General features: G+C 44.3%; 1 protein-coding gene across 1 annotated transcript in view; it reads left to right on the forward strand.

The window, feature by feature from the left end:
• Positions 1–27,370, forward strand: part of EIF3B (eukaryotic translation initiation factor 3 subunit B) — a 196,498-nt gene that overhangs the window by 52,207 nt on the left and 116,921 nt on the right. Inside the window, exons 5-6 of the mRNA XM_069209942.1 lie at positions 16,659–16,787; positions 21,876–22,033. Of these exons, the coding sequence (XP_069066043.1) occupies positions 16,659–16,787; positions 21,876–22,033 (287 nt within the window). The remainder of the gene's footprint in view (positions 1–16,658; positions 16,788–21,875; positions 22,034–27,370) is intronic.

Genomic DNA, 27,370 nt, shown 5'->3' on the forward strand with positions numbered 1-27,370 from the left:
GCTCAAAGAGGCCGGCCACCCTTGGTATGCAGACCTAGCTTCCCTCACAAGGGAGATAACAACCCCCCTGCTCTAGGGCCCAATTGGTACCTGATCAGGCGGGAAATTTCAGAGAATTGTGTCCACCTGTCTGAGGTGGACACAACTTATAAAAACCAACTATCTTGGTGTTGGCAGATTTAGGAACTCTGGGATATGGTTATTCCCACTTCCCACAGGAAGTGGTCTTATAGGCGGTGTAGTGACCCCAGGGGTAAGTAGCCCATTGGCTACAACCCTACACTCCCCGAAACACCCCTAAATGCAATATTTAGGGGAGGCCCTGGTACCAGGAAATCAGATTTCCGCTGACCTACGAAGGACACTGAATTGCCATGAAAGCAAAGGAAGAAGCACTTGACCTGGTCCCAGACAGTCTGCTGCTCCTGCCCAATTGTGCCAAAGTCATCTCATCCTGCAGCTGCTGGTGCCCTTTGAGCCTGGGAGCACTGTCTGCATTTAAAAAGACCCAGGAACTCCCATGGCGCATTGGAGCAGCTTCCATGCATCTGCAGTTACCCCAAGAAAACCTGTGTGGACTCCGAATCACCAAAAACATGATGCTTGAAAGCACCACTTCACCTGTGCCGCACTACTGGATTTGAAGTTGACCAACGGTACCAACCTGGTTTCCTACAGAAGAGTTAGAACTACCTCCTCATTCTGAGGAATTTTTTTGTAATTTGCTTACGGAAATCTTTCAGCCAGGCCTACCTACCTCTGAGCTTATGCATTTCAAAAAGGCTTTGGTTGGTGCTTCTTTGGTAGCTTAGTCTAAGCCCTTTTTGACTTCTCCTTTTGACCATTACATTGCTAAATGCCACCTGCAGATGCCTAGTCATTGGCACATAATCCTATTCCTTAGCTCTGTGTGGCAAGCCTCCACTTGTAAAGTTAAGCTAAGCTCTCTCCCTTCCACTCCTCCGAAGAGGAGTTGAAACATGTTGATGTGATGGTTAAGAATATCTTTTCTTCAGATAGATCAGAGATTCCTTACTTTCATAACATCCAAGGTGCCACTTTAGATCTGGAAAAGTCTTACATCAAGACTCCTGCGTGCTGACAGTTCAAGCTATGTGGATGTTGTAATAACACTAAATGTGACGGACTGGGGACATACATAAGCATCACCGCTGCACAATAAAGCAAGTTCCCTTCTTTCCACATCCATGACGTGCATCCGGCGCTTCTGTGCCAAATTTGTGGGTCTCCAACTACTCCGGAAAAGTTTCATGCAATATGCCTCGGGACAATGTCTACCTTAAGACAGGATTCAAGCCATGCCGTGCAAGAAGCAGATGTGCGTTATAAACCTGCTCAAGTCCAAATTGAAGTTGTGTACAAATATTGCTCTTGATAAATGTGATTAGAGAGCCGAGTATGTTGCTGAGGATACAAAGAAGTCCCATTCAGAACGGCAGTCTCACTCCTGTTCTAAGTTGTAGGGCCACTGCTGTTGAAGTTTGATTTATGTCTGACGTCTTCAGGTAAGTCAAAAAACACACATATGCACAAGTAAGCTAATTGAGACTCACTGTTACTCAAAATCGGGTGCAAAATTGAGAGTGATGAACCGATGGCTCTACTGTTCTTCTGAATTCAATCTTGTGGTGTAGTTGGTGGGCCATCATTGACAAATGCCACCCTCCATTACTCCCCCAAAGCTGCTCACCTCTTTGGAATCTGCTTCAGGCCAATCCTAACACCTGTCCAGGCTTCCACGCCATGCTGGTAACTTGAGTTCTGGATTCAGTCCCAACAAAAGTCTCTGACCCTAAACCGACTTTGGCCTATGCCAGGCTTATATCATGCTGTGAAGTAACCAGGTGCAGACATTGGTTAGTCAACCAAATACGCACCCTCCTCCACAAGACAAATATTACAGAGGCTGGAAGCCCTTTTTGGCTCGGAGTCCGTTGCGGGACTTAGCGTGCAAATATTACCCACAATACCGATGAAAAAGAGACAGACAATCTGCTCCTTTCACTGATGGAGTACTGTAGGAAGCTGGCTCTGTGTAAACTAAATAAAAATGAGATATAATGTGCGCAGAGTCCAGGGGTTCCCCAGAGGCTTAACAGAGGCTAAAGTAGATAACACTAATCCTCTTTTGTGGTAGTGTGGTTGAGAAGTTAGGCTTATGAGAGGGTCGTGCAAACCATTTGTTGTACACACACAAACAATAAAGGAAGCACACATTCAATGACTAACTCCAGACCAATGTTTTTTATACAGAAAACTCTTTTGTTCATTTCTAAAACCACACGATTCAAGTTGCAGGTAAGTACATAAATAAGTATTCCACATATGTATCTATACCACTTTGATTAGAACTGGCAAGTTGTACAGTTTTCGGATAAATAGCAATAATCTGTTTTAAAAGTTAACAGTGTGATTTTCAGAAACGGTTCCTGGGAGGGGGAAGAAAATGTAGTACGATTTGAAGGTAAGTACAAGACTTACCGTTTCAGTCTCCGGGGGTTAGGATGTCTGTAAGGAAATGCCTCCTTGGCATGGTTGCCCCCTGACTTTTTGCCTTTGCTGATGCTATGTTTACAATTGAAAGTGTGCTGAGGCCTGCTAACCAGGCCCCAGCACCAGTGTTCTTTCCCTAACCTGTACTTTTGTATCCACAATTGGCAGACCCTGGCATCCAGATAAGTCCCTTGTAACTGGTACTTCTAGTACCAAGGGCCCTGATGCCAAGGAAGGTCTCTAAGGGCTGCAGCATGTCGTATGCCACCCTGGAGACCTCTCACTCAGCACAGACACACTGCTTGCCAGCTTGTGTGTGCTAGTGAGGACAAAACGAGTAAGTCGACATGGCACTCCCCTCAGGGTGCCATGCCAGCCTCTCACTGCCTATGCAGTATAGGTAAGACACCCCTCTAGCAGGCCTTACAGCCCTAAGGCAGGGTGCACTATACCATAGATGAGGGTACCAGTGCATGAGCATGGTACCCCTACAGTGTCTAAACAAAACCTTAGACATTGTAAGTGCAGGGTAGCCATAAGAGTATATGGTCTGGGAGTCCGTCAAACACGAACTCCACAGCACCGTATTGGCTACACTGAAAACTGGGAAGTTTGGTATCAAACTTCTCAGCACAATAAATGCACACTGATGCCAGTGTACATTTTATTGTAAAATACACCCCAGAGGGCACCTTAGAGGTGCCCCCTGAAACTTAACCGACTATCTGTGTAGGCTGACTAGTTTTAGCAGCCTGCCACAAACCGAGACATGTTGCTGGCCCCATGGGGAGAGTGCCTTTGTCACTCTGAGGCCAGTAACAAAGCCTGCACTGGGTGGAGATGCTAACACCTCCCCCAGGCAGGAATTGTCACACCTGGCGGTGAGCCTCAAAGGCTCACCTCCTTTGTGCCAACCCAGCAGGACACTCCAGCTAGTGGAGTTGCCCGCCCCCTCCGGCCAGGCCCCACTTTTGGCGGCAAGGCCGGAGAAGATAATGAGAAAAACAAGGAGGAGTCACTGGCCAGTCAGGACAGCCCCTAAGGTGTCCTGAGCTGAGGTGACTCTGACTTTTAGAAATCCTCCATCTTGCAGATGGAGGATTCCCCCAATAGGGTTAGGATTGTGACCCCCTCCCCTTGGGAGGAGGCACAAAGAGGGTGTACCCACCCTCAGGGCTAGTAGCCATTGGCTACTAACCCCCCAGACCTAAACACGCCCTTAAATTTAGTATTTAAGGGCTACCCTGAACCCTAGAAAATTAGATTCCTGCAACTACAAGAAGAAGGACTGCCTAGCTGAAAACCCCTGCAGCGGAAGACCAGAAGACGACAACTGCCTTGGCTCCAGAAACTCACCGGCCTGTCTCCTGCCTTCCAAAGATCCTGCTCCAGCGACGCCTTCCAAAGGGACCAGCGACCTTGACATCCTCTGAGGACTGCCCCTGCTTCGAAAAGACAAGAAACTCCCGAGGACAGCGGACCTGCTCCAAGAAAAGCTGCAACTTTGTTTCCAGCAGCTTTAAAGATCCCTGCAAGCTTCCCGCAAGAAGCGTGAGACTTGCAACACTGCACCCGGTGACCCCGACTCGGCTGGTGGAGATCCGACACCTCAGGAGGGACCCCAGGACTACTCTGATACTGTGAGTACCAAAACCTGTCCCCCCTGAGCCCCCACAGCGCCGCCTGCAGAGGGAATCCCGAGGCTTCCCCTGACCGCGACTCTTTGAACCTAAAGTCCCGACGCCTGGGAGAGACCCTGCACCCGCAGCCCCCAGGACCTGAAGGACCGGACTTTCACTGGAGAAGTGACCCCCAGGAGTCCCTCTCCCTTGCCCAAGTGGAGGTTTCCCCGAGGAACCCCCCCCTTGCCTGCCTGCAGCGCTGAAGAGATCCCGAGATCTCTCATAGACTAACATTGCGAACCCGACGCCTGTTTCTACACTGCACCCGGCCGCCCCCGCGCTGCTGAGGGTGAAATTTCTGTGTGGACTTGTGTCCCCCCCGGTGCCCTACAAAACCCCCCTGGTCTGCCCTCCGAAGACGCGGGTACTTACCTGCAAGCAGACCGGAACCGGGGCACCCCCTTCTCTCCATTCTAGCCTATGTGTTTTGGGCACCACTTTGAACTCTGCACCTGACCGGCCCTGAGCTGCTGGTGTGGTGACTTTGGGGTTGCTCTGAACCCCCAACGGTGGGCTACCTTGGACCAAGAACTGAACCCTGTAAGTGTCTTACTTACCTGGTAAAACTAACCAAAACTTACCTCCCCCAGGAACTGTGAAAATTGCACTAAGTGTCCACTTTTAAAAACAGCTATTTGTGAATAACTTGAAAAGTATACATGCAATTTTGATGATTTGAAGTTCCTAAAGTACTTACCTGCAATACCTTTCGAATGAGATATTACATGTAGAATTTGAACCTGTGGTTCTTAAAATAAACTAAGAAAAGATATTTTTCTATATAAAAACCTATTGGCTGGATTTGTCTCTGAGTGTGTGTACCTCATTTATTGTCTATGTGTATGTACAACAAATGCTTAACACTACTCCTTGGATAAGCCTATTGCTCGACCACACTACCACAAAATAGAGCATTAGTATTATCTATTTTTACCACTATTTTACCTCTAAGGGGAACCCTTGGACTCTGTGCATGCTATTCCTTACTTTGAAATAGCACATACAGAGCCAACTTCCTACAATGTCCACAAGTTGGGGTTCAAGTTACCCCCCCCCCCAAAACACCCACCACCAACAACAAGGGGGCTGGCCGGCCTGGTGCAGAGGTCAAAGATGAGGCAAATTTAACATGGGGGGCACTCAAAATCAGGCCTGCTTGCAGGTAAGTACCCGTGTCTTAGGAGGGCAGACCTGGGGAGCTTAGAGGAGCACTGGGTGGGCCACAGGTTAGCACCAAACATACACCCTCAGCGGGCGGGGGCCGGTACAGAGTGCAAACACAACATCAGGCTCCCAGTGCTTTCCTAAGGGGGGGGGGGGGAGGGAAGCTGGGAGGCATGTAGATCATGCAGGCTGGGTCCAGGGTGTCAGTTCTAGAAATACACAGGCTGCCTCCTGATCGTTGGCCTGCTGAACATTGCTGCACTGGAGGTCAGGTTCACCAAGGCCAGGAGACTGCGGGTGCAGGGTACCTTTTGACAACGGGTATCTTCGTCCTGTGCTGTTGTGGTCAGGGGGGCTTTGTCAAAGGGGAGGGTCGTCTCCACTAGCTACGCTTTAACTGGAAGCCTGAGCCTTTGAGGCTCACCACCAGGTGTTAGTCCCCGCAGGGGGAGGTGTGAAGGAGGCTTTGTTTCTGGCTTCAGAGCACAAATGCCTTTACCCGATGGGGTCAGAAACTTGTCTGATAGTGGCAGGCTGGCACAGACCATAGGATTGTGTAAAATACAGGGGGCATCTCTAAGATGCCCTCTGTGCTTTTTAGAATTAACCCAACACTTGCATCAGATATACCAAACTTCCCAGCCATCAGTGAAGACATCATGAAGCTGCAGAGTTCGTAATGACACACTCCAGACCATATATTTAATATGGCCACACTGCACTTACAATGTCTAGAAATGGTCTTAGACACTGTAGGGGCATATTGCACACGCAGCTGTGCCCTCACCTGTGGTATAGTGCACCCTGCCTTAGGACTGTAAGGCTTGCTAGAGGGGTGCCGCAGGCAGTGTTTTTGTGAGCATGGTACCCTGAGAGGGATGCCATGTCGACTTCGCCTTTTTCTCCCCACCAACACAAACAATCTGCAATGGTCGTGTGCAGGAGTTTGAGGGGTCCCTTAGGGTGGCACAACACATGCTGCAGCCCTTAGGGACCCTACCTGTGCACAGTTCCCTTGGTACCACTGGTACACTTTACAGGTGACTTATCTGTAGGCTAGAGGTGTGCCAATTGTGGAAACATTGTTATAATTTTAGGGAAAGAACACTGGTGCTGGGTCTGGTTAGCAGGATCCCAGCACACTCTGTCAGGTCAGGATCAATATCAGGCAAACAGTTGGGGTTAACTGCAACAAGGGCCAGTTTCCTACATGCACTCTATCTAGACTTGCAGTATGCCAGTGGGCTAAACATCTCCATGAGACCAAGATTGACTCAACCCCTGGTCGTCAATGGAAGAAAGCACCTCCTTTGCAGTAGAGGTGTGCAGAATAGGAGTGGCACTAGATTTACAGCTTACTATGGTGGAAAACAAAGCCAGTTTGCTCACAGGAATAATTTAACAAGGTCAGTCTTTGTCAGATGCTCATTTACCATTTAAACAAGGTGCTCATGAAGAATAGCATGGCCACTTGGTCAAAACCATGCTCTATGTGGGACATGACCAGCATTATCTGGCCAGCCTTCCTGTAGAATTGCTAAATATGTATTGAGTGCTGGCCTGGACCCCACTGATTGCATAGGCCGCACCATCAACACCAGTGCAGTGCTTAAGCAACATGCTTGAATGTGGGCAACTGGATTTTTTGAAGACATCCAAACATCCTTCTTAAGAATGCCCTTTAATGGTTCCAGACATTTTAGAGGAAAAACTGACTTAACACTTGAACAGTTTAAAAAATACTTGTGCCACGGCAGGAATCTTGGTTATTTTTGCAATCCTGCTAATTGCACTAGCAGTACAGAAAAATTTAGGGGTTATTACAGCAGCCATCTTACGGGCATTGTCAACTGTCTTGGCTGGTATAGCAACCGTCCCAGTTTTTTTAAGGCTGTGGATGTGGTGGCGGTTGAAACTTCTCATTCCAGCGGCAGCATGAAGACTGGTCTGATTTGCTCTTGTGGAAGCGTAATCATCCGATAGGAGTTGGCATCAGACATTTCCTCCCTGGCTCGGAATCCAACCTATGAGATTGAGTTGTCCTCATATTACGTCGACACCAGGTCCTGTTTTCATAGACCATACCTCTGTCTTAATACTGAAAGTCACATTTGTACTGGCCAAGGGTGACTGTTGAATGAAGGCCTGGGTCGGGGAGGGGGTCTGCTCGCTACTACCTCTTACTCAAGGATGGAGGCCACAGGCCTACACTAGACCTCTGGTCATTAAACTCCTTCTGAGAAAGGAGAAGTTCATAGTGCTTATTTGGGTGCTTATCTTTTCCGCTTGTGATCCAGGAGACTGGACGAAATTCCTTGGACTTTATGAACATGTATTTTCCAAATACCACAGACAATCCCTGTGGTTCACAGTGACATTTCCAGTCTTCCATGTTGCTCTTTGGCCTTGACTCCGCACCTCAGATGTTCCTGAAAGTGATGTAGTGGGTCTACCTGCTCCTTGGAGGTCCACGCTACATGCATTTTTATGCTTCAGTGACTGGCTGCTCAAAGCATGCTTGATGCGGTCAGTCACAGACCACCTCTGAATGACCGCTGCTCTCTTGACCTCCTTTGGTTTTTCTGTGAGCAAGTCGAAGTGACATCTGAGCCCTATGCAGAGGCTTACTTTATCTGTACCATCTTGAATGCATTGATGGTCAAGGGCTTTCCATAACCGCAGCAAGTCTGGGCCATTCATTATGTGATCCTGATGTTTCAGGCTCAGTCCTGGGTCCTCTGTGGGGAGGTTTGTCTCCTTCGACTTGTAGCATTGTACATTCTCCTTTTCCCATACATCAGATGGCACATGCAAGCCCTGCAGTTGCACTTCCAGTTTTAGTCGGCGGCGCACTGGGTCTACATTTTCGATTGCATCCAGGTCTCTCAGGACATGGCTTTGGATCTTTTGTGGTGGTAGATGAACCTTAACCTCACCTGCGGCAAGCCACTCTGCCTTTCCCACCCAGGCTTCACGGTTATGACATGTGTGTCGCTGCTGGGGTCGAGGGGCCATTTTGGAGAGGTGGACATCGGACACATCTGGCCTCCAGTGAGGTGCTGGCTCCATATCAGTCTATTGCCGCTTTGTGCAATTTGACTTGCCCTAAAAGGTGTGCTGTCGACCATCGGGAGAATGGTGCAGATCTTCACAAACAAGATAACCATGTGGTACTGCAACATGCAGGGCAGTATGGGATCCTGGAACGTGTGCCAGGAGACTTTTCCCCTTTGAAGATGGTTGGATTAGCAACAGGCTTCCTGGCAGCCAACCATGTGGAAGGGCCCTTGAATGAGAGGGAATAGGGAATGCACTGAGCATATATTTGCTGCTGGACCATGAAAGGCAACTCCATCTGAAGGTGGCACTGAGCATCTTCGAACATTAGAGCTAGCTCTGGTGTGATCTCCATACCTTTGCCGAGAATGTGCAGTCAAAACATTTGTTCACAAGAGTTCTTTTCAGTAGAGTCCCTGGGAGAGCACAGTCATTCTGCATGTAGCACATTCCAACCAATACCTGTCCTGCTTTGTGGAATGAAGACAATCAGGCCAGAGTGGGTGTAGGTCATGTGGCTGGCCATTTATAATAGCCCTGGAGGATGTTATACCCATACCACTTACCAACTTCTTTTTCGTCAGGGCCTCCTGTTTCGAGAATAGGTGAAAGTTTTTTTGTTTATTTTATTTATTTTTTTTTACACACAAATCCACGTAACCTACACCTTTGTGCGTGGAGATTGAGCTTGACAGCAGAGTTCCTAGTTGCTGCCCTGCGGGAATAGATATCATCCTTGAAACAAGACGTAATTTATTAAAAACCATTTAAGCTGGTAGAAACATGTTTCCTGGTAGCAGTCAGTCATCTTGATCCTCTCTAGGCCAAACATTCCAATCTATTGTTAGTTTTGTTGTTATACTAGCTAGCAATTGAGGGCTTTTTTTTTTTACACTTCAAAGCCTATCAGACAGAGAAGCTGTGTGGTCAGTACCCTTGGTAATGTGCAAATGAAATATTCTATGAAAGCTGACTTCCACACATTATCAATTGTGCTTTGCACAGTTCAATCATTTGAACCATTTCTGTGCAAATGTAGTAGTCATTTGAGTGGAAAATGGGTGGTCTGTAAATGACATTGTGCTACCACACCATGTTGTAGTTGTATATTTACTATTTTGTTCTTCTGAATGTACCACCAGCTACATTATATAAACCCTTACCACTCTCCTGTGAATACATTTGCTACACTTGTTCTTTACGTGACACATTGATATTTCAAAAATGTTTTACTTCAGGGATATAACAATGGCAGAGATTCTAGCACCACTGGTGCATGACATTTGTGAAATATCATTTGCGCACAAGCCCTTTTTAGTATACTTTTTTTTGTTTTTTAACAATTCTGTTGCTACGTCAGGGCTCGAAAGAGACAGTGTACTGTAACTTAAAGAGCATTTGCTCAAATATCTAGCCTCACTTCTCAAACTTTACTTCCCTATTAAATAGTACACACAATTGTTGAAAATGTTTTCATCAATGAAGGATATATACAGATATCTGTATTGCAAGCTTTAATTCACATGGCAACAAAAGTTTACAGATGTTAATAGGACTCACTGAAAAAAGAGCAACAACACCTTCGGAGGACTTATCATAGTTTCTAAAAATACAGTGATATAATCAAAAGCAATAATGGAAATGTCAATTGGAATTAAAGACAACAATTAGAAGAACAACAAAGGGCACTCCTTTCTACCAGCATCAATTTGAGCGAGTCCTGACAAAGCAAGGGACTTTGTTGATTTTTGATAGCACTTGCTACCTTAACTGAACCTGTTTCTAAGTATTTCTGATGCTTACAGGTAGGAGGCTAAAGGGATAAGGAAGATTGTAAGGCTTAAGATTTGATTATAGTTCAAATATTCCGTTACTTCCTTTGCACATGTGACTCGCTAATGGCAGAAAGCAGAGAAAACGTACCCTCAGGGTGCATTAGATGGATGGTGGTAGTTACAGCATAATACAGTCAAGTCCGATCCGTTTCTCTGCCAGAGACTGAGCATAATGTAGATAGCAGCATGGAATGAAGCCCTCAAAATAACTTGACTTAGGCTCTACATCCTCCCTCTACACCCCCCTTAAATCCACCTTTTCCCGCACCATACTGGCATCAGTGCAGCTTCGGCCATACCACAGACTGTACTTTTTGGCATCTGAGAAAGTGTTTGTGAGTACCTATGATGTACCGCATCTATAAAAGCCATTAGCAAAGCACATATCTCCCAAATGTGAGGCCTGTTAGCTCTTTCAAAGGCTTGGCAGATCACCCTTCCCTTTTCAATTCTCCTTTTGTGATGCTCTTTCTGAAAGGTCCGAGTCGCATGTTTGTTCGGAAGCTTTTGTCATGTTGAAGTGGAGCCTCAGTTTGGTCCTCGCATTGCTTGTTTGCACAACATTTGAGCCAATGTATAGTTATTAATAACAGCAGCTGACAATCAAAACTGTCTTTCTTTGTGTTTCATGCGTAAGCTAAAGGCGTTGTAAGTGCCACCTCTCTACACTTATTTCATTGCAGACAAGTTGGTGCTGCCTTCCTGACAAAATTAGTCTTTTCCTTTCATGTTACTGTCAATTACCCTAGAGGTCTTTTTAAGATGGCCTTACCTCTTGAAATAGGAGGAGGTGGTCCATTAGCTTTTATATTGACTGTACAAGTGATAACCACATTGATGACCACCTGTAGGAAGCTGACTCTTTATACAGTATACCAAAATAATGTACACTGTGCAAAGAGTGCAGGGGATCCCTTACTAGTGGACAAGGGCTTGCTCTAGCAAGCCCAAGGTGGTCTCTTTTGAAGGCAGCGTTGTTGAGCAGTCTTAGGCTTATCAGAGAGGAGTGTTGGACATTTACCATATGCACAAAGTCAGTAAGTAAGAGACAAAACTCAATAAGGAGATCCACACCAATTTAGAAAATTTAACAAGGATCTTTTTATATATTTAGGCACCAGAATCAATACAATCCGATAAGTATGTTTTGCAAGAGAAATACTTTCAGTTTTCAAAAGTCGAAACTTAATGCATTTTTCAGAGGCAGCAATGTTATCCTATGGAGGAAAAACAATATCTTCATACAGCTATAGTACAGCCACTTTCTTAAGGTAAGTATGGGGCGAGGTCCAGGGCAGCACCAACAGGTCACCTCGTGCAGCACTGGGGAGGTGGGTGCAGAGGTGCTTTTCAGCTGTGGGTGCCCAGTGTTAATCAGTGCCCAATGTTAGTCAATGGGGATCGGTCCGGTTAAAGAGAGGCTGCAGGTTTGGACTTGGAGGCCATTCGCGCTGACCTAGCAAGAGGGCTCATCTCTCGCGATGCTCAGGGACGTGGGGACACCTACTGTCCTCTTCTCTATGGCCCAGGGGCGACAAGTGCAAAGGTGTATTGAGGGGTAATATTTTTGTCAGTGTGAGCACTCATTGTTAAGGAGGCCTGCAAACCGAGGCTGCAGGTGGTGTCGGTGAGGCCACAGGAGGCAAGTCCACGGTGAGCTTTGTCTCTAGAGGGCTGAGGTACCACGCTAACACCGTTGGCCCACTTAATCTTGTGCCAGGTGGCATTTGTGCAGTGGTATTTTCCGGTGTTGGGTTTTGGCGGTCCGGAGTCCTCTCAGATATCTTGGTGTGCCTGCAGGATGCAGGGAAGCAGCTCCGCTCCTCCATGGGAGGGGATTATGTGTATGTGTTTATGTCCATTTCCTTTCTGAGGAGAGACATCTGCATTCCAATGGTGAGGTGGGCTTCCTTGAAGCCCCTGCCTTGGGATGCAGTTTCGCAAGTCATCCTGTGTGGAGGGGTGTGTTAACACCCCTGCCAGAACAGGTTTATTTCCTGTTCACCCTAAAGCAAAGGCTCTCACCCATTGGAGGGGGGAGGGGGTGGGGTGGCAGAAATATCTCTTTTGGTGGCAAGCTAGTTAAAACTAGTCAACTAGCACAGAGGTAGAGAGTAGGCTTTCAGATGGCTCCCCTAAGATGCATGTATTAAGTCCATCAGTGAGGGTTTATTAATATGAGGTGTTTGATAACAAACATGCCTATTTTCAGTGAAGGCATCATGTAACTGGGTAACCCGTACTGACAAGTGCCCAGCATTTGTACCTAAAAGTGCTTCCCTCTTCACTCATGTCTGAGAAATGACAGACGTAGCAGGGGTACATCTGCTCTTGAAGATATGTCCCCACAGGTAATATAATGCACCCTGCCTTAGGGTTGTAAGACCTGCTGTAGCGTGGGTTACATATTTTGCCTGCAGTGTTAGGGGACTTGACACACTGGCTGTGTGCCATGTCGTGTTTTCAACTTTAGCTTCACCAAGACACGCAGACTGCAATGGCAGTCTACCTGTGCTACGTGAGGGGTCTCTGAGGATAGCACAATATATGCTGCAGTCCTTGGTGGACCCTCTTTGGTACCCCTACCCTAGTTATCAGGGGTACCATTTACTAGGGATTTGCTGGGGTGGCAAAGGTATGGCCGGTTGGGGAAAAATTGCACAGTTGTAGGGAAAGAGATCTGGCATTGGGGGCCTGCTTAGAAGGAACCCAGTGCACTTTCAGACACAATTGCATCAAATACCAGGCAAAAAGTGGGAGCAACCATGTAAAAAAGGGGCACTTTCTTATCCCAGGTTTTTGATTTTGCTATGACCAAGAAAGGCAGAGAATTTCTGAAGAGGACTCCACAATGGTAGTCCTTTGTATTAAGATATGTTATACATCAACAAAGAAAAAGCTTCTGAAGGCCAGCGGGTCCATTCTACAAGAAGTTGCAAGAACTGCACTGGTTGGGGGAATGCCTCTCCTGGACATTTTAGACTGCATCATGGTGTTCACAAAGTAGTACTGCCTTGACAATCAGGTCTGCAGGAAGGCCTGTTTTTCCTGCTCAGTCCTGCAGGACCCTCTACCTTTGGGAAGTACTGCTGTGGTATCTTTTCTAAAGGAGAAGAATCTGTAGCTAGAAGTATACACCAGAAGAACAAGTTACTTACTTTTAGAAATGCTTGGTCTGATGAGTGCTCTTTATAACTGCAAATTCCTCAATTACCTCTTTTTTCAAGTTCTGTTGAGTGGTTATCTGCACAGCCTAATATGGTCCCAAGTTTTATTTGGCACATTATCACCTGCCATTCGTTCACATTGGAAGGAATGGAAGGAGACAAATTGTGAAACTGACTTAAGTGCTCAAGGGTGGCTTCTATAGGCAGCCCTATTCCATTACTTCTGAGGTGGAACAAGAGCACCACAGAGTCCCTTGTCCGCATGCAGAAGTCATTGCTGAGATGAATATCTGGCTTCCGAGATTATCTAAAAATGAGAAATCCGCAGTTGGAGTGTGCACTAGAAAGAGCTGTACTGAAGCTAAGTAACTCTTAGCTCTGGCAGCTTGGCGTTGTGGTGTTTGAATAATTCTTGTGGTCTGACTTGGCATTGCCACACCCTTTTGGAAATGGCATGTGAGATTTTTCTGGCGCTACTGATCTTTATGTGTACTTCACATAGCGAGGTCAAAATAGTTTGGGTGCAGCCAAGTAGATTTTGCACTCTGACCTGGAATCCTAACTTGCCAGCACTGTGGGAACTAGTGTCATTATCTGCAAAATACAAGGTTTTAGTCCACAGAATTTTGGTGGAGTTGTTTTTGCTTCTTTAATGAATAGTTCTTTATTAGAACCCAGCTCTTTGGTGAAAAAGTCACCTTTTCCTTGGAGAGATTCAAAAATAGTTGAGCCACAGTGAGGCTAGCCTCCCCAGCACACTAGTTCCACTAAACAGTATGGGGAGTTCAAACATTTTTAGAGACCTAATGCAAACTTCCACCACCCTAACCTGCCCTCCAGCCTGTGTGAAATTTTCAGATAGTTCAAGGTTGCTGAGGGTGGAGATAAAAGGTGCACATGCTCTGCTGTCATGACAACTGCATGTTGAAGGTGAGCTCACCTCACTTTGCCCCGGATCACTGTTGTCCATTAACAGCCTACCGGGTGTTCTCCGTCAGCTTCTCCAAATCCCATCTGCAACCTGCCCAAAAGCTAACCTTCTTAGGGCCATCTAAAGCATGGTTGGTTACATTGCCTTCCCACCCTCTTAGTAAGTCTAGTACATTCAAATTATGATCTCGATTTTTAGTCACCTGTATTTGTTCAAGAAATTTTTGCCCAGGGTGATAGTCCTTTGTTGCAATTTTTTTGCCGCCTCTGGAAAAAACTCTGTCCAGTGTTTTCCGTGGTGTTAAGTTTCCACATCATCCCCCTTGGGCATTCTGTACATGATGCCATTTCTGCCACTGACCCTCATGTTCTGAGGAAAGTGTGGTGGGACCCAGGACCGGTCATTCTGGTGGCTCAAGAATGGGCTCCGGGGGCATCTGATGCTCAGACCCTTTTAGGACCTTCTGTCCAGGCATCAGGGAAGGGACTTATTCAGAGCCTCCACTGTCTACACCACTTTGCATTGAGATTGATCATCAGCAGCAGAACAGCTTTGAACTTTGCCTGAAATAGTGGATATCATGTTGTTCGGTTGCCATCCTATATACTCTAGTGATTTGGACAAATCTATTTTTTTGGGCCCGTAAGGTTTTGCTAACAGCATAGGTAAAGTTTTCCTTTTGGCAGTTAGTTTTCCTTTAGTTTGTCTGATCAGCCTTCTTTATTCAAATCACCTGCATGATGAGTTTCCTGAAAAGGCTATCGCAGATGATTCAACTTGCTCCCTTTATTATGCTGCAGTGGGACCTCAGCCTGGTTTTGAGGAGGGTTGGGGAGGGAGGTTGTAGTTGCTTTGAAGCTGTGCTCTGTGGACCCTTACTTTGAATGTTGTTCCTCATAGCAGTTTCTTTTGTGTGGTAAATTAGCGAGCTGCGGACTTTCAGTTTAATCTCTGTATTACCCTCTTCCTTGACAAAACATTTATATAATTTCTGAAAGTGGATCTGACTATACTTCAGTGTGGGATAGTCTACTACACTCCTTCTCCCCTGCACCTATCCAGAGAGTAGGAGCGATTGCACCTGTTGGAAACATGGTATGCCTTTAGCTTCTGTGTTGATTGGACTAGGGATTACAGCATTTATGACCAGCTCCTTGTTGGCTTTGCGGATAAGAAAAATGGAAGAGTGATCTAAAAGTGAACCTGGTAGATCAGTTGTCCTTCGTATCAAACTGTGCTGTGCATTTGCTGAAAAGGAACCTCCTGATACCCTAGTACTCCTTCATTAATGGAAAAGGCTACGACCTCAGACCTGACTTGGGTTGTTTGGACTTGGACATTTACCAAGCTGCTACTTAGGCTTCCACCTATGCCTTCACCAGCCACTACTGATAAGGTTATCTGGTCAGCAGGGAAAGCCATTTTGTCTGCTAGGTCCTACTGGATCTTATGGTGCGAGTCCGTTCTGCAGACCCACTTTCTTGTGGACTCAAAAAGATGAGCAATCTGCAGGTACCGGTATCTGTAGAAAAAAATAAGTTGCTTACTTTCCATAATTACCCTGCTGAATTCACTCTCTACCTACGGATCCTCCAACGGCTGCTTTCCTTCTCATTCTTTGAAATATATTTTTGGTAATTAACAAGGTCTCAATCTAGTGTTCCTTACTGGCTGTTATCATTTCAACTTTGTCAGGCGCTTTAATATTCACGGTGTAGAAAAAGTAAGATAAAATGACATAAGTGCACAGCAGTGGTGTCTAAATGCATCTTTGTGTCCTGATGGAGGCACATGGGGTTGTCTAACAAGACACGGGAGCTAATGTAGGAGTGGCAGGATCCAGCCTAGTGCCTAGGGAGATTCACATGGCAAGGAATCTCTGGGTAGGTAAATTATCAACCACAAAGAGCAATACCAAAGGTTATCAAACTATTCATTACTGTATTCACAAACTAATAGGTGTGGAAGGTTTTTTTTTCTGGTTCTGGGTTCAGGTATTGAGAATTAAGCATCCATTGCCAAGCTTTGTCACTTCGGTGGCAAATGTGTCAGCATATTATTTGACTCTTTCCTCTGGTTACATTTGAACTTTTGTACCCAGTTATTCTCTGCTCGGGGTTTAAGATACAGATTAAGAGGTTCAGTTTTGCATTTCGATTCTCTACTAAAAGCGTGTTTTCAATAGTGCTCTACTACAAGCCCAGTACCTTTTTATATCTTGCACTTCTTATTTATTGGTGTACTTGGTCTCTGATCAACATTAAGCTTACTACGTTTTTACAATATATGTTTTATGGCTTAATTACAGGGAAATCTGACCTATTGGTTAGAGGATCAAGACTGTAGGGATCAGTACAGTGTGATTTTTGAGTCTGGAGACCGTACCACCATCTTCTGGAATGATGCCAAAGAACCAGTTTCAATTGAGGAGAGAGCGGTAAGTTCATGTAAAGATACTACTAGTCCAGTATTGCAATGTTTTTTCATTTCACAGGAGGCGCGTCTTCTGTGAATATTGGTACTTGAAGCGCCTGTTAAACATTTGTATTTGTAAGTCTTAATAGAACTGTTGCCATGTTATACTATATTGGCATGACATTGGACATAGTTTTGGCCGAAGGGGATTGACAACTTGCCAACATCTTACTTTGTGCTTGATGTACAAACGCTGTTTTATCTTAAAAAGTTACTTGTTTAGCACGGCATGCTGTGTGACAGGCTGACTAGTCGCTTTTTAGGGCATAGAACATGCATCTACAGACTGAATGTTTTCTGAGGTCATATGTTCAGTTGAAGGCCATAACTTGAGGTGTGGCCTTTGTGCTTTAACTTAGAGGCTTAACCTGGTACTAAACCTTTTTTGCCACTATAATAAAACGCCCAGTATGAACTACAGTTAGATATATAATCTTTTTACTGTTGTACACATACCTGATTTAGGGAACAACTTTCCAAGTTTTATCCTGGCTGTTTAGGAATTTCAAACCCCAAAGTTCATTCAGTTTCAGAGTTTTAACAGGTCCAGAACTGGTTCGTAACCTTTCCTCTTCATCCACAAATACCTAAGTTTACTTTCCCTAATCTGTGTATCATTGGTGAACCACACAATATACTATATTCTCTGATAAAGCAAAACAATGAAGATGAGAACAGATAATTATTCTTCAGTCGAGTGGGTGCTCTTGCCTGCTACACATGTTTTAGGGGCTGTGTCATTTGTTCAACTGTAAAGCGTTTAAAATCTAGTAAATTCATCATCTTTATAGCAGAGTGTGGGATCTAGGACACTTGTAGATTTTTTTATTTATTAACACAATCATTTTACATCTTTATTGCTAGTCCACCTGCTACTTATTGGAACAGATTGCGTGGGAGGCAAATCACGAATATTTAATGAGTCTGGTACATTCATCCAAATAATGGGTTATGAGTAGTAGGCTTCCTATCCACTTGGATTGCACTCTGCTGTTGCCAAGTGCAGCCTGCTTCAGTCGCAACAAATAACCCAGAGCCCATTATCCAATTCATGGATTCCAACCTGTTTGCTTCTTATTAATCCTCTGTTTTCTTCCCCTATTGCCATCTATGTAGTGTATCTGTGTCACCAAAGTCCCATAAGTTACTGATTCATCCTGTATCATCTGCTCTTAAGGTTACACCTTTAACGGCTACAGGTATGCTTTTCTCCATCACTGGTCAGCATTTTCATGATCCAGATTATTCAAATACTGGCGCAGTACTAGATTTGCATTCAAATGTAAATAAAAACCTAGAGCACATCGGGTAACCAGAAAATGTTACAAAATACCTTGACCCCACACACACCACTGAATGATAGCGACAGATATTAGTTTTAGGTATTACCACACCTACATTCTGCTGTTATTATTTTTTTTTTTCATTAATCTGAAGTCAGCGATTGCTCCCGATTACATCAGAGCATTACAAATACTCTCATAATTCTTTTAGCCTGAACATTTACGTTTTCTCCCAAGATCACTGTTAAAGTGAAGTAGCATGCACAAAGCAACTTGGTGCTACTTAAATAAACTATCACCCTATTATGCTGCAGATAGGACTTTTCATATAGACTCTTTATATCACCTTATTAGTTTCAGGGAAACGAAACAAGGGCAAATCCTTATGAGTATTGGGACACAGGCTCCCGGATGTTGCTGGGGGACTGAAATTCAGGGTACGCTCAAACTTAATTTTTAAGACTAATCTTAAATTGAGAGCTGCCTACCTGATATAGTGATTGTAATTTCCTTTCTTGCACTAAATTATCCTCTAGTCCTATACAAAAAAAATGCAGTAAAGTATTTATACCAAGTGGTCATATTGGGTCAGTGCAGAACACAGGTTCTGTCCGCAATTCCAAAGTCACAGATTTGACAGCCAGTGAAGTGTATGCTAAGAGGTCCTGGACTTAAGTCATTGGAAGAGAGGGGGTGTAATTCTTTCTTTCTACAACGCAAGATCTTCACTGATAGTCATTAATGTAAAATATTCCTACCTCCTATTGGGGGATCCAGAACACTTCATTTATTAATGTATCATGTACATTTATGGGAAATGAAAAGCTGTTATTTCCAAAATGCTGGCAAAACATCAAGACTTTAGTTAGATTTTCTTCTAAGCTCTGTCTTTAACTTTCAAAATTACATAAGGCATCATTGCATCATCGGCCCTCACATGTGCTGCCATAAAGACCAAATCTCTAAATTCAAGTGCATATCGTCCACATACCACAATGCACAGTGTACTTTATACTGGAAGTTGTCTCATAGGATCAGTTCTTTTTTTTAGCGTTCATGCAATTTTTTTAGACCAAAAACATTTTTGCGTTTTGCTAAGTTTTGTTACAATGATGAAGGCCCACAGATCTCCTAGTAACGTTTTACAAAAGTCATGTCAAAATAAGATAAGACAAGACCTGCACTGGCCACCGATGTCAGACCTTTTGTCTTTGCCAGTGCTTGTTTATTTTCATGTTTCCCATAATCCTGTTGAAACTGATTTTCCATTATGAATATGTTTTGAAATACTAGCCTGCATCAAAACATTTTACTGAAGGATGCTTCAAAGATATAGTACCTAAACTTTCACTGTAATTTAGTAAAAGTTTTTTCTAAAGTTGCATTTTTTTATGAACATTTTATTTTCAAAGCAAAGAAAGCTCTCTCTTACTTTCAAGTTTCTTCAAATTTGTGCACCCAATCAGAGGGCAGTCTGGGAGCATTGCATGTAGCCCCCTATTGTTAAAGTTTTCAAACATGTACACTTTTTTTTTTTTTATTATTACTGGAACCACTGGCAGTAGTGCAGTCCGAGGTTAGAACATGTATTTAGAGTGCTCACCCTAATAGCAAAGGCTTTGCATTAATGAACCATAAATACAAGCCCAAACAGCATAAATGTATGGACACAAATATTACCTCTACTGCAGACCATTCCCTTCCCTGCTCTATAATGTGGTGCTGTAAACTGGCAGCCAAAGGGTTTGTGCTGCAGGGGGTTGGGCCTACTTGTCTCAAGGCAAAATAAACACCAAAACTTGCTGTCCTTGACCCCAAACAATATGTCCTGGGCATCAGGCTGTAGGAATTTCACACCCCTGCGTGAACCTTGCAACTTATACCTCCGTGCGTGGTGAGTGAGCGGTTGACTGCATTTGATGTACCTCCAGAGATAGATATCATCCTCATGGCCAGGCTCCCCTCCACAAAATCTGTCTAAGCACTTGTGACACTTTTTGGCCTGCAGTACCCCAGACCCATTACAATCCAAAATGTTGTATATTTTGTTTTGTTTTTGGCACAGCAAGGTCTTGTAGTGGGCACAGTTAAAAGGTTATTTGTCTGCCATTTCAGGGTTCCCTCCTCAACTGTTTGTGTTTCCACAATGGGATCTTAATTTGGTCTCGTGATTCTTCCCAATAGCCGATGCACTGCTGCCCACAGCACCTACTGACTCTCAATACCAACTTCCTCATTGTGATCATTTCAGCTCATTGCGTGAAGGATCTTTAGGCTCTCTTGGTGCAGCCATCCCATAACTCCTTTTTCCTGGACAAACTGGTGCTTAGTATAAGGACAGCCTTTTTGCCTAAAGTTGTGACACCTTTTCATGTTGGGCAATCAAACACCTTTCCAATGTTTTCCCTGCCTCACGCTTTGAAAGAGACACTCCATAAGCCCAAACGAGCCTTAAGCTTTTACATCGACTCCGCAAAAGTTTGTGTGCGCAATCTGCTTTTTGTTGGTTCTGTAGGGCAAAGAAAGGTGATGGGCTGCAGAAAAGGCCTGTCAAGGTAATAATCCTCAAGTACACAAAAAGTGATGGGTGGAATGATTGAATTAATCTCAGCCACTAGCAATTACACTGGGTCGCATCCCAGTCCATTGTTTTGCACACCATACCACCTCAGTTTGGACCCAGCTATATGCAAATCACTATTGACCCTGCTCCCATGGGAAAAATCCATCCTAAACCGTTCCTTTCAGTGAGTTCCTATCAACCAGTTAAGCCTCATGTCTAGCTGTTCAGTACATAGAGACCACGTTGGGGGGTGGGGGAGAGAAAGGAGTGATGAATTTGCTATGCTATTCTAGGTTTATGACTATCTGTGATGATCCTACAATGCAGAAGGGATTTCTTGTAATCCTAGATTTGCTTCACAGGTATCTTCACTGAAGTCCTAAATAACCCCACCACTTTCCCAATCATTCCATTTTTTTTTTTTTTTTTTTTTTTTTTTTTAACGGTAAGTGTGTTCTATTCGTTGCTTCGCTTTCTCATAGGTAACTAAGCCTATGAGGCATCTGCCAATACAAGACCTAATGGGATATGGAAGCTGTTGGTTCTTTAAAGGGACAGTCCATGTTTTCACCTCTTTGTGCATTGTACTTATGAGATGGGTTTTCTTTATGTACTTCCTTCGTCTGTTTTTGATGTTTGGTGTTTATTATAGCACTCTCGAGGGCTGATGCTGGAATGTAATATGTTCTGGAACATTCTAGCGTTTGGAATAAATAACATGATGTGCCTTAAAAGATTTTCTGCATTTGGGAATTGACAGCTTTTCACCTCCTACAAAAGTATGTGATACCTTTAGAAATAAAGTACCCTGGTCTCCCCAATCACAACAAGAATATTCTAAATTCATTGTGACGATACCAACGATGTAGAATTAGAATTGCCTATAACAGTTCTTTATTTTACTGTAAGATTTGCTGAACAAATATTTAGGTGAGAGCCTTTTTAGGTGTTTTGGAATTTTTATTATATCAATATCAGTCAAAGATGTGAACTTTAATTTTTTTTTTTCTGATCTTTGTAAGATTCAGCCCATGAATGGGTGTATTTCTGGGGCAGCAAAATTATAATATGTATTAATTCCATGATTACTCCTGTTTTAAATGTTCGAAAAAAGTGATAAAGTGTGTGGGGGTTTGCAGGGCAACCGTCACCAGTTCAAAACACTGTTCCCTATCTAACGCCATATGATTTGATTTTTATGCAGCGGTGGACAGAGACTTACGTACGATGGTCCCCAAGAGGAACTTACCTTTCCACCTTCCATCAGAGGGGCATTGCTTTGTGGGGTGGAGAGAAATTCAAACAGATTCAAAGGTTCAGTCACCAAGGAGTGCAGCTCATAGACTTCTCTCCCTGTGAAAGGTATAGTATATGAGTAGCTCTAGAACACCTGAGTGGCATGATCTGATGCTTTGTACGGTTGCATTATAGTAATTGTATGATGTTTTTTCTTTCTTGAACAAACTATTAGAGCATAGAAAAGAGAAAGATGCATGCTTCACAAGAACAAATAGTTTTCTATTCTTAGCATTCGCTGCAATCACTTAATTAGCTTTATTGCCTAATTACTTTTCTTTCTGTTCACTGTTTGTGGACAGTACATTTGTGGTAAACATTGTAAGTCTTCATTTATGGAGTAGTGTTTTTTATTAATTGTTGAAACTACCCGATGTGCTTTTGTTTGTGATGAATCATTTTTTTTTTTTTTTGCACAAGAGTATGGTTGTGTTTTTGAAAGTCCTTTATAAGAGACTATGAACATGTGTGTGAAATGTTGAATGAATAGGGGCATTACAAATATTTGTTGTCTTGGAGGATTTTATATTATTAGCTTTTTGGTAGCAATGATTTTAAATGCTACAAATGTTTTTTGAAAGCAAAGACTTAACTTAGACAATGTTGGGGCAATGGAGAACATCTCTTAATAAAAAAAGAAAACAAACAGATTATTTGTAAAAATGCAGAGGTGCGTTATTGGTTAAATTGATTTTGCCATATGAAGAAATGGGGTGTATTATATGGTGTTGTTGTGCAACCTCACTTTGCAATACAGTAAAAATATTTCTAGCTTGAGTGCCAATAATTTTCAATTCTAATAAGGACACGGAGGTGAGGATTATGCTTCTCCTTCTTTGGTGTTTATTAACGTTCAAAACACAGCAGCCAATAAATTTAGACTTTAAAAAAAAAAAAACACATCCCCATAAGATATGGCATCACTGTATCAGTACCAATCACAATACGTCATGTAATATAGACTTGTGACGACATATAAATCTTCCTCTTTCTTTGCTCTGAGGATAATAAGTCCTAAATCCTGAAAGAAAAAGTCTTAACAAGAACTTATTGGACTGTTTCCGAACATGGAATCGATGTTATCCAATGGAACTGACAGGCTAACAGGCCCGAAGTGAGAAAGAAAGTCCATCTTCTTTCAATCACCAGGTCTTCTGATCAGAAACTGTGAAAACAGACTAACATCATTGTAACATTCTGTTACAGACAGTTTAAGTTATACAACAACACTCATTTAATAATATGGGAGTCAAGTACACCGTGGCGCCCCCTGCATAACGCAAGGGGAGGGGTCAGGGTGGTTAGGGGGTGGTGGTTGGGGGTGGGGGGGAACGGAGCAGAGGTACAAATTTAAAAAAAAGAACTTATCTCACCTTTGTCCCTGCCGCCTCACGCTTATCTTCTTCTCCCAGAATTCACTGCTGGGACACCAGTACAGGCTACCCAGCAATCCTAGTGCTGCTTTTATGCAAAACCTTGAATGAAAGCAGCACTAGGATTGGTCTTAGCGGCAGTGACTGCTGCTCAGACACAGCCCTTGGGTCTGTGCAGTTTCTCCAGCCCGGCTGTGTACGCAGCCAGGCTTGGGAAACCTAAGTGCTCATGTGTGTTTGGCTGGCCTCAGACAGCCATCCAAAAACACATGCGCACTTAGTTGCACTCTTCCCCTTATCCCGCCTCCTGTGGCCCAGCCCCGCCAATCCTTGCACTGCTGGCTGTGCCAGAAGCAGACAAAAAAAATTATATATCGTTTTATTTGTCTGCTTCTGGCACAGCCAGTGGGGCAGCGATCCTTTTGCCATAGCGAAGGAGCTGTCCCTGCATGCACATCATTGACAATATTAAGAATTCGCGAAAGTATGGTGTACTATTCATAATCACATTATTGAAACTGTCAGTTCATATAGGATACCCTATCAATGATGGTTTACTACATCAATTAACATTGTCTGGGGGGGGGGGGGCAATGCTTAAGCAATTGGGTGGGATACTCCTCACCTATGTGTCCTTAATAGAATTGAAAATTCTTGGCGCATAAGCTATAACCGGCTATAAGAGGCTTCGAATTATGCTTGTTCAAAGCTGTTGTGACACAGTAGAAGCTACATTTAAAATCCGTTTATAGTAAAAAGTATTAAATGTAGAGTCGGTCGACCAATCTGCTGATCTGGTTTTTAGACCGTGGCACCTCGTACAGAGTGAGCTCCAAGTAATGAAACATCCACTCCTGCTTCAGCCAGAATCTATCTCACCCAGCTAGCTAGGTTAGCCGAAGATACTGGATGAAAAGGTTTCTGAAGAGAAATCAGGAGTTGACCTCCGAGAGACTAGATTATTCCCTGGTTGAATCTTCGTATTTCCTTAAGTATTGTACAATGCATAATTTAGGATATTCTGGAAAACTAGGATAAGTTACTGGCCTGGAAATTGTTTTGGTTCTTCTAGAGATGGAAAAAGTAACCCCATCCGGGGAATAGACTCGGCCGGAAATATCCAGAGCTCCAACGTCTGAAACCCTTCTACATGATATCAGGCACACTAATATGGTCAGTTTTACTAATAGTTGCTTCCTAGACAAAGTTGCAGGGCCAGTGTCGTAGGAAATTTAGGATGATGTTAACAACCCAAAAAATTTGCTTACTTTGGATTAGGAGGATTAGCCAATCCGATACCTCATCACTCTACTTACCAAAGGGTGCTGCCTACTGGTTTCCCATCAATGGACATGTGTCAAGCTGAGATGGCTGATCGGTAATTATTGATTGAGAAGTAGCTTAAGCCTTTGGATTCCTTCTCTGCCAAGAAATCGATTACAGAAGTAATGTGATCCCCTTGGGATCCAGACCCTGTGCGTTGCACCAACCCGCCCATCTACGCCAGGCCGAGGTGTATCGTTTGAGTGGAATCCAACCAGGAAGCGGATATAAAAGAGACCGATTGCTCCGAAAGGTCCGGTAGGGACAACCTTTGCAGGAAATGCACCAGGCCATGAGCTGCAGTTTGTCCTGACTCATAAGAGATGGGGCAGACCCGCTGGAACTAACAAAAGCTGTGGGATCGAAGGGATCTGAACCGGAAGGTCTGTGGAAATTCCAGTAGAACTGGAAACCAAGGTTGAGCTCTCCATAGTGGAGTGATCAGGATCAGTTTTCCTTTCTGCTGCAGAGTTTGAGTTGCTGCTGTTGATATCATTACTAACGGGGGAAAGGCATACAGAAGTGGCCCTGTCCACTGTTGTAGAAAGGCATCTTTGGCCATGCCATGGAATTCGGTCTCCAAGGAAAGAAGAGGTGTAGTTGATGTGACAGACAGGATGCAAATAGGTCTATTTGACATTGGCCCCATCTCATTTGTAGGGCCTGGAATACTGACTGACTCCATTCGCTGGGATCTCTGAGATACCTGGAGTTCCAGTCTGCTGTTGTATTGAGTTGGCCTGGGAGATAGTCTGCTGTCACTGCAGTCTGATTCTGAAGGCAGTAATGCCAGAAGGTCTTTGCAATCTCTGCTGGAACTCGTGATCTTGTCCCGCCTAGTTTGTTGACATTATGGACCGTAGAAATGCTGTCCATGCACAGTAAAACGCAACAGTTGGAGAGTTTGACTAGTGTCTTCATCGCAAAGCCTGCTAACAGCTCTAAGCAGTTTATGTTAAGATGAGATTCTTGACAGGACAGTGGCCTCCTGTGGAAATTGAGCTGCACCTTGTTCCCCACCTCACCTGCTGGCGTCTGATTCTAGAATGATATCTGCCAAGAGCTGAATATGGCTCTACTGTTCCACTCTGACATGTGGTCTAGCCACCACTAAAGTTCTCTGCAAGTCTCTGGGGTGAGGTCTATGAGCTCTGCATATGTCGGGCTTTTCTGGAGGTGATGGATCTTTAGGTGTTGAAGCACCCTGTAATGTAGAGGCGCTGGAATGATGGCTTGTATGGAAGACGCTAACAAGCCTACTATTCTGGCTAATACCTTGAGGGAAGTCTTGTCTTTTTGGAGAGTGGATTGGATCTCCTCCTAAATTGAGTGTAAGTTCTGGGCCAGAAGGAATAGAAGAGAAGTAGAAGCCTTGATCTGGAAAGCCAGAAAGTCCTTCTGACGAGAAGGGGTCCGATTGGATTTCTTTGCATTGATCAGAAATCCAAGATCCTGGAGTAACTGAATGGTCCATTCTAAATGTTGCATGAGTGACTGGACATCTTTGGCAATGAGCAGTGTGTGGTCAAAGTAGACGATCGTTCGACCCCTCTGAAACCGAGCTTCTCTGTCACTAGACGCATAACCTTGGTGAAGCACCAAGGGGCAGAAGATAGTCCAAAGAGGAGAACCCTGAAGTGGAACCATTTATTTTCCCATCTGAATTATAGGAACTTACTGTGAGGGGGAAATATTGGGATCGAGAGATAGGCGTCCTTCAGGTCTAAACGAACCATCCAATCGCCTTCCCTGAGAATGACTCTGAGAAGATGGATCCCTTCCATCTTGAAGTGACAATAAAGAATCCAACTGTTGAATTCTTTCAAGTTGATTACTGGGCGTGAACTCCCCTTTCTTGTTTACTTCAAATATATTGCTGACAACCTCCCAGGGGTCTGTTTTACACAGGGAAATTGCGTCTTTGATCGACAACTGGTGTATCTCTTGTTGAATAAAGGAACAATCTAGTAGGGAAAAATGGATTGGTTTTGGTAGGCCCGTCTGTTGGGGGTTCCCAAAAAACTCTAGGTGAAAACCTGCCAGTTTCCAGTACCCATTGATCTGATGCCAACAAAGACCAATTGTGTAGAAAGAATCTGGTTCTGCCCCCTAGTTTTACAGCCGAGGGTGAGATCAAGTTTACCTTGGAAGTTGGAGCCAGAATTGTAGTTGCCCTGGAAGCCACCTCAGTTGAAACTGGCAGGTCTTGGCTCTGCTTTGGCGGGATAGAAGTGTCTCTGGCCCGAGACGTGTATCCCCTGCCTTAGGTGGTGTAGCTTGGATGAGGGCTGTGTGCAATGGAGTCTCTGGACAGACTCCCTCTATTTCTGCCAGCCCTGGCCAAAAAGCATTGTTGTCGAGGGCCCTGAATGTGTAGACAAACTTGCCCAAGTCCCCAAACAGAAGGCCATTAGCCAGGAGACCCACTCAGCATTGGCTAGATCTGCTAGTTTGGGATTGATACGTAGTAAAATCGATTGTCTCTTTCCCATGGAGATAGCACAATTCGCCTTGTCCTGGATGGACAATGTGCGTTGTGCCCACCCTGCTAGGGTATTTGGGTCTATCAGGGGGCAAGATTCTTTGGGGCTACTTCCGGGTCCAAATTTTGCACAAGGGGCCTGCAAGGTCTAAGACTGTCCTGGCAGGACTTCTGTGATCTATCTATAACCTTTTTAGGGTCTTCGGAGGAGCTAGATTGGGGTCT

Source organism: Pleurodeles waltl, chromosome 10 (genome assembly GCF_031143425.1).
Source record: "Pleurodeles waltl isolate 20211129_DDA chromosome 10, aPleWal1.hap1.20221129, whole genome shotgun sequence".
Taxonomy (NCBI): Eukaryota; Metazoa; Chordata; class Amphibia; order Caudata; family Salamandridae; genus Pleurodeles; species Pleurodeles waltl.